At 46.0% G+C, this 8,127-nt stretch overlaps 1 protein-coding gene across 1 annotated transcript in view; it reads left to right on the forward strand.

Moving 5' to 3' along the window:
• The first annotated feature begins 7,060 nt into the window (after positions 1-7,060).
• Positions 7,061-8,127, forward strand: part of DLX4 (distal-less homeobox 4) — a 15,127-nt gene continuing 14,060 nt past the window's right edge. Inside the window, exon 1 of the mRNA XM_018552730.1 lies at positions 7,061-7,613. Coding sequence (XP_018408232.1) covers positions 7,301-7,613 — 313 coding nt within the window. The 5' untranslated portion in view covers positions 7,061-7,300. The remainder of the gene's footprint in view (positions 7,614-8,127) is intronic.

An 8,127-nucleotide genomic window follows, 5' to 3' on the forward strand; every position in this document is an offset into this window, starting at 1 on the left:
CCACCATGCATACAATTGCTCTGGTACACCTAAAGAGCTTTCCCTAGGGGGTCACTGCTGGGCTGTTGTGAACAGTGACTGCAGCTGATTGGGTTGCAGACAATTTTCAGATTAAAGGATGTCGGGTGGAAGTTTGCCGACAGGTCCACCAACAGAGCGAATTTCAAATGATATTCACTAAATGTGTGATCAGCTTTAGTCTTCAGATGTGACCGGGTTGTATCTTCAGATGGTACAGAAGATAACACCCCATGGAACATTTTGCTTGGTTTTTCCAGCTTACCTTCATATTCCAGTCTCCCTCACCTCACTGCAATCTCATGATTCACTATGGAAGGGTGGAAAGTTTGTAGTGGAAAGTGAAAAAAATAACATGCGATCACTTTGGCGTGGGCTTTATGAGTGTGAAGTGGTGTGTTTATGTCGGGGTTGTGGAATGTATAAGGAGATGTATGGAGCACACAACTGTGCTGCATCTAGAAGACTGCCAGTTATATAACGATCACCACAATCATAAACCATATGAACTAAATATACTTATCACATGTCACTGTAGTTAGGTCATTTGATGGCTCAATGCAGAATAAACCAAATGTCTAGACTATTCAAGGTTTAAATTCATAAAATGTGTTCCTCGGCTATACGTCAGACTTGCGTGTAAATTTGATAAAGCAGGGGTAGGCAACTATGGCACTCCGTCAGTGCTGAAACTACAAATCCCATAATCTCTCTGCCACTGGGAGTCTTGCCTGTGGCTGTCAGAGTCTTGCAATGCCTCATGGGACCTGTAGTTCCACAACAGCTGGAGTGCTGAGGTTGCCTATGCCTGCTATCAACAATTTGTATTACTACAGATAGACCTGAACTCAGAAAGTGAAGATTTGATATGTTGTAAATATAAATTGTGCCTCAAGTTTGGTCACAAATTGCTTCTAAAAAATAGTTGTGTACTTCCTGGTATGTAAGGGGGGCCTAGGCACTCCTGTGCGTACAGTCGCATAGCTGTATATCTACAGCGTGAGATCTCAGGCACTGCTGTCGCTGACTGTCAGTCTCGGGATTCAGAGTGATGTCACTACTGTGCTGATCACTGTTCTCCTTGCTGAAGGTTCTGACATGAGGAAGCAAAGCCCTGTCTACCAAGATGGCCCCCTCCATATAGAGTGCAAAACAAGGCATGGTAGGTAATTACAAGAGAAAGGATCAGCTGCAGGGGGACCACAGGTGATGGTGGTGACTAGGGATGAGCTCAGGTTTGGACCAAACCTGAACCCATCCAAACCAGGAAGGAAGCTGCCAGTGCTGGCTTACAGCTGCACATAAACAAAGGGCGGGATCTGGGGACATCATTGACCTTATATGGCCACATTTGGTCAATGACATTGACCATATATGGGCACTTGGCCATATTTGCTCAATGGCATTGCCTTTTATATGTCCAGAAGACCATATTTGCTCAATAGCATTGACTTTATACGGCCACAAGGCTATATTTGCTCAATGACATTGACTTTATATTGCCACAAGGCCATATTTGGTTAATAGCATTGACTTTATATGGCCGCAAGGCCATATTTGGTCAACTGCATCGGCCAAATATGTCCACACGGCCATATTTGGTCAATGATGTCACCAGCATCCTGGTCCTTTGTTTATATGCAGGTGCGGAGCTGTAAATGCCCTGGCCACGGCTGATTGGGCCGACGCTCACAGCATTCTTTCCTGATTCATATTCTGGTTCCTTACTGGTGACCTTCCCCTCTGCTTGCTTTTTTGGGCACAGCTTCCGGAGTTAATTTCCTAAGTGCTATGACCCCCTAGCAACCAAACAAAATTGACTCTGCTGGAGCCAGCCAGTACAAGGTGAATACTGATTGGCTTCTACGGGTTCCAACAGTTAAGCATGCACAGTAACATCACTCTTGTTAAGAATTGATATATAAGGTATAAGTGTTAGGCAATCCTTTTTTTTATGTAATATTAACACAGGTGAACTTTCTAACAAGTTATCAATTTAAAAATAATGTTAAAAAAACTTTTCATTGTGTTATTTTCTTCATCCGTCCACCTCCTGCTAAATTTAGAAAGAGAACTGTTACAGGATGGTAGTGCAGGAGATGTTGAGGGAGTTTGTACGAATGGGCATTAACATGTAGGCTTGCCTAGAACAAGCTTTGCCCACCAGTTGTTAGTTTGTCGGAAGAAACCTGCAAAACATGGAGAGCACAAACTCCATGCAGATACCTAGGGCTGCAAGGCATGAGTGCTAATTACTAAGGTGTCCATGAACAAAGTTCAAGTCTTCAATAGGTACTGGTGAGGACAATTGATTAGTAAGGTCAGGAGGCCACAGGACAAGCCCTGAGATGGTGATTGCAACCTTGCCCAATAATAGGACTTTAAAGCCCAACTCCATGATAAATGTCACCCCGTCCCCACCCTCCCCACCTATCGGATACCTGGATAAAATAACAATCCCTATCTCTGCTGCTTCTGCCATGATCTTGGTGTCTTTTTTTTTTTCAGCAGGCAGAGGCCTTTTGAGTACGGCTGTAGAGCCGCCCGATCACTTGTACCCGCCTCTGAAGGTACTATCTCCCCCTTCACCCCCACAGTGGTTTTCAGGCTCCTCCGTTCCTCTCTGGGGCCCAGGACCATGGCACACAGTGTCAGGATGGAGAGCAGCAGCAGACCGAGGAACGTCCTTACCCACCATGAGTGACACTATGATCAGTGAGGCAGGGAGCGCTGTGCTCTCAGAAGACAGCTGAATTGCTAGTTACATAGTCGATCAAACACATTCTTGTGCTTGATCGTCTGTACTGGAAGGCAGTAGAGACATAAGGAGAACCTGTCAATGCTATCACATAGGGTTTTGTTAGCACCTTTGTGATAGCGATAAAATGAACAAAAATATAATAAAAAGTGTTAAAAACAATAAAATATTTTTTAAAATTTAAACCAACCCTGATGCCCCTGCCATCTGCTCTTCCTTTGGAAAATAGATAATTGCTTGCAATTCCTTGCCGTGTAGGGTATAGCCAACATCAGTGAACCAGCAATACTATTGGATGTTCATTGACCAGGGTCCTCTGAGGATCCAGATGAGGGCTAATGTTCATGGAGCAGAGTGAAGGGGACTGACTGTCTCAGGAGTCATCGGACCTAAAGGGGCAACTTTGGTGAGTATATCTGACTTCACAAGGTAAGGGGAAAACAAAAGCCTATCAGGATGGGTCAGAGGTAGCTGGGCCCTGCTTTTCTATATGAACCCTACTTACATCCTCCAGTTCTTGGGGCCCCGGCTTTCTTTATGAACCCAATATAAACCCTACTTATATTTGATCCTCCAGTTTTTGGGGCCCCGCTTTTCTATATGAACCCTACTTGCATCTTCCAGTTCTTGGGGCCCCGGCTTTTCTTTTGTACATGGCACTCGTTCCAGGTTCTATTTATACCCGATGTTGGCTGTCAGTAAGATATATAATGTGTGATAAAAGTCACATCAGACATTTTAGAAGCTATTTTTAAACCTCATTTAATGAGAGTTTCATCAGCTGTATTTTCCATGCGAGGGTGGACTGGAATGGTGTTTGAGATTGGGGTGGATCGTGCTCTCTTTCCCAAGCAAACAGCTGCACCGGGGCCACAATTTATTACCTTGTTTGTCCGCACCGGACGCGGAGGTCATCCCTCTGGCCAGCCAAGTGACCTAATAGTAGTTTAGAAGGTCACAGCTTAGTTTGCCGGCTCGGGGGCCTAGAGTATGAAAGGGCCTGTAAACATAACTGTCTTTGTTGCTTATGGCAACCAGTCCAATTGCAGATGTCATTTTACCAGGGTTCGAAAATTGACAGCCAGATTGTGGCTGCTAGCGGCAACGCATGAGAACGTTTCTTTAAAACTTTAAAAAGCCCACTTCAATGATTAAAGCTGTACTCCAGGCAGATAAGGAATATATAAATTGAACACCTATGTATTCATTAAAGTGGAACTACAAACTCCTATCCTCTACAGCAGAGGTGGGCAACCTTGGAACTCCAGCTGTGATGAAACTACAAGTCCCATGAGGCTTTGTAAGACTCTGTAAGCTCTGACAGCCACAGACATGACTCCCAGAGACAGATGCGTGATGGGGTTTGTAGGTAAACCACAGCTGGAGGGCCAAGATTGCTTACCCCTACTCTACAGCCAAGGAAGGTGCCATCTTGGCCTCTATTGGGATTACAGTTGCCATGGTGTTACATATGTGAACAGCTATGACACCAGCCATTTCAGGGCTTGAAAGTTTGGTTGAGAGCTGAAATAAGCACACTGACAACCTTGACAGTTGGCTTGCCTTAAGGCCTCGTTCACACCATCCTCGTGGCCGGAACGCACTGGATCGCGTTGTGGCTCAGTTTGTTGTAGCGCGGGAGGGGGCGTGGCGGTCCATTGAAGCGAATGGCACCGTAAAATGTTGCAAGTACTATTTTGACCGGACCACAGGCATTGATGTGCCTTGCGTTCCCGTGTGGCCGATCGCATTGCAGCCGGAGGGCCACGCCCCCTCCTGCCCCACAACATAGTGAGCCTGCCGCAATGTGATGCAGTGCGCTCCGTCCAGAATCGGGCCGGAATGCACTGTCTGGTGTGAACGGGGGCCAATAAAAAGTAACTGTTTTGGGAGACAATAAATTGGTGGGTAAAGTCATTTTTAAGGCCTCATTCACCCAGGTGGCAAAACAGGCATTTTACCATTTTACAAGCTGCTTCCGTGCAACTTGTAAAATGGTGGAGACACGTCTTTTGGAGTTTATATCCCCATAGATGTCAATGAGTGCACATGAAAAATGTACGGAAAAAAATATAATTTTAGCGCATGACAACAAGCCCCCCACCCCATAGCAAACTATACTTTTTCACCTTCAGAGTTTGTAAAGTTTTAAAGTCACCCTGTCACCTTACCCATTTAGTGATAGATGTAAAGGCACACCTCACCCAACCAGTACTACATCTGGAAGGGGGATGACCTTACCCTATCCGTCATGTGACAATGTTCAGGATTAGTGGCTGGCCGCTAAGTCAAGCATTGCATCATAGCGGAGGTCTCATGTTCCTCCGTACCCAAAAGCACCAGGTCGTTTGCTGTTACAGCTAGGAAGATTGGAGTGGTGGGGGGATCCCTGGAAAGGTGAGTGTGGGGGGAAAAGTGGTATGGGGGAAAAGTGGTATGGGGGAAATATTGGAACTTTACTTGAATACATTGTTACTTTTTTCTTGATGGGCAATGTGACGGTTTCTCATTGAGCAACAACAAAGTCCAGATATGAAGCCGCCCTTCTAATGTCCAGACATTCAGATAAGTGGGTGCTTGAAGTAAAAGTGAAGGATGGTGCCATGCCATGACCAGATGGGTGAGTACGAAATCCAAATAAATGCATATCACAAATCTATTGTGAGGATCGTGTCGCACAAGAAGAGTCGTATCCTGGTATGGTGCAGATGGCACATGCCCTGGACGCCACTTGAAGAGGGGGCACCGCTCCGTGGGTCAGCAAAAGTTCGGGGACCACGGAGACGGCTGAGTTTTTTTTCTCTCACCACCCTTCTCCCATACACATTTTCCCCACCTGGCTCTTGGCAACCAGGGATACTCTGGCTGGTGTCCTGCCCAGCACCTGGACCAGTCATGTGACTGGTTGCCAGGAGCTGGGTGGGACGCTAGCCAGAGCATCCCAGCTTTCTAAGCGCCGGGTGGGGAGATGTGCAAGGGCTGTACACATTTCCCCGCTCGGCTCGTAGTTTCAGAGTGGGCAGAATGATGTGTATGCGGGTGAGGCGCCGGCCAGAGTCAGGTCACTGGTTGTCAAGAGCTGAGCGAGGCGCCGTCCAGAGCATCCCAGTTTTCTAAGAGCCGGGTGGGGAGATGTGTAAGGGCCATACACATTTCCCCGCTCAGCTCGTAGCTCCAAAGTGGGCAGAATGATGTGTATGCGGGGGAGATGCCGGCCAGAGTCACGTCACTGGTTGCCAGGAGCTGGGCGGGGTGCCGGCCAGAGCATCCCAGTTTTCTAAGAGCCAGGTGGGGAGATGTGTAAGGGCCATAGACATTTCCCCACTCTGCTCTTAGCAACCAGAGTGGGTGGAATGATGTGTATGCTGGTGAGTCGCGGGCCAGAGCGTCCAAGATTGCTAAGAGCCAAGCGGGGAGATGTGTATGGCCCCTTACACATTTTCCTATCAGGTTCTTAGCAAACGGGGACGCCATAGCTGGCATCTCGTCCAGCTCCTGGCAACCATAAACGTCACAGGATGCCAGGGGTGCAATGTGTTGTAGATACGCATCTGCACACAAGTCAAAAGCTTCCCAATGTTTCAGCACCTCTCAGGGTCCTTTACTTGAAGTGACATAGGGGCCACCATAGTCGCTATGCCACCTTGAGGAAAGGGCCCTGAGAGGCCCCGAAATGCTGCCTTTGGCCTCGCTCACACCTAGGCATTTTGAAGTTCAAAGCTAGAAAACGCAACACAAGGAATCCCATTGTTTTCTGTGACATGTTTCCATTTCCGTTCTTTTACACAAGCTTCTTTTCAGGCAGATTTGAGTGTTTTTGTCCCCATGGACTTCAATAGAAGCAGCTTTGCGCTTCGAGCTACAAAACGCCTCCGTGTGACTGGAGCCTTGACTGTGAGCATGGCAGCAGCTATTACTACTCCTCTTTTGTATTCCACTATATTGTGTTTCTTCTGGTTGCATTGTGCTACAGTACACTCATACTGAAAAAATGCATCTACCGTTAAATCAGATATTAGAGTTATTCTTAGTTAGTTGTGCCTTGCAGGCGATTCCATATCACCCTTGATGTATACAAACAGCATAGTAAGCTCCTTGACAATAAACATATACTGTATATATCTACTGTATGCAGTTTGTTTTGTACATGATGTCCCTCCCTCCTCCCCATCATCCTTACTTGTTGATCAGACTGCTGAAGCAAGTTGTAACCTGCAGACCAGCTCGGGTCTGTGAACCGTCTTCATTCAACCAGCTGCCTGCAAAAAAAGAAGTAATTATATTAATGAGGGCTTCCCTGGGGAAGAATCTGTGACATCAGGAGAGGTTCTTACCAATTACAGGGCTGGGGGGCGGCTCCAGGAGTTCTGTAGAGCTGACTTGTAGGAACACTTGCCAAATGACAGACTAGTAATGTTTGACTAAAGTTTCTGGTGGATGGAAAACGTACGAAATGGAGCGTGATGATGATGGCTCAGCACCAGGTTTGACATCAATGAGGACAGGTTGACCTCCAACGCTGAGATGACCTCTATTGCTGATGCTTTCCTGGACCCGTCTAAGACTGCCTTCCTAGAGTTCGGCCATGGACCACCGTCTTCTTCACAAAGCCAACACTCTCCGGTTTTGGCGCACGGACATTATTCGTTGCATGGCTTCCACCCGGCTGGCCATGACGGTCTGTTTTCTCCTGGGGCTTCGGCCTATGGAGGACGGTCATTCCCATACCCCTATTCTACCTCTGCAGCCAATCAACATCATAATGGGAGCCCATACATGAGCTACCAGCATTACAGTAATACATTTAACCATGGCGGGAGACTACATGAAGACCCCGGTAGGTTATACCATATCGCAAAATGGCATCTTCCGTCTTTCATGCAGAATTTATCTCATTCAATAAAGAATGGAAAAAGCAATGATTAAATGCAGTAACCCATAGTGACCAATCAGATTTCAGGTAATGTTAGTCCTATAACCTAGAGATTCATTTGGATTGGTAGTTGTGGTTTATTGTCTTTTGCAAATGGCTTGCAGAAGGCAATACAAGGCATATTGTATGTATTTATCAGTTTATGTGCTAAGTGACGGGAAATAGTAACCAATCGCAAACAATAAGAGATCATTTCCGAGCAGCCTAGACTGGGCAGGCTGGAGAAAATGAATTTGTGATTGAATGCATACCACATGATTTGATAGGGGCACCAGTATTTACAATTTTATTTATGATGTTATCCACAACTTTTCTTCATTGAATATTGCTGAAAATATATTATTTAATATTTTTTTTATTTTTTATTTTATTAAATGCTAAATGTATATCATTATTTTATATTATTTTATTATTAGTT

Source organism: Nanorana parkeri, unplaced genomic scaffold, assembly GCF_000935625.1.
Source record: "Nanorana parkeri isolate BGI_ZX_2015 unplaced genomic scaffold, ASM93562v1 scaffold96, whole genome shotgun sequence".
Classification (NCBI taxonomy): Eukaryota; Metazoa; Chordata; class Amphibia; order Anura; family Dicroglossidae; genus Nanorana; species Nanorana parkeri.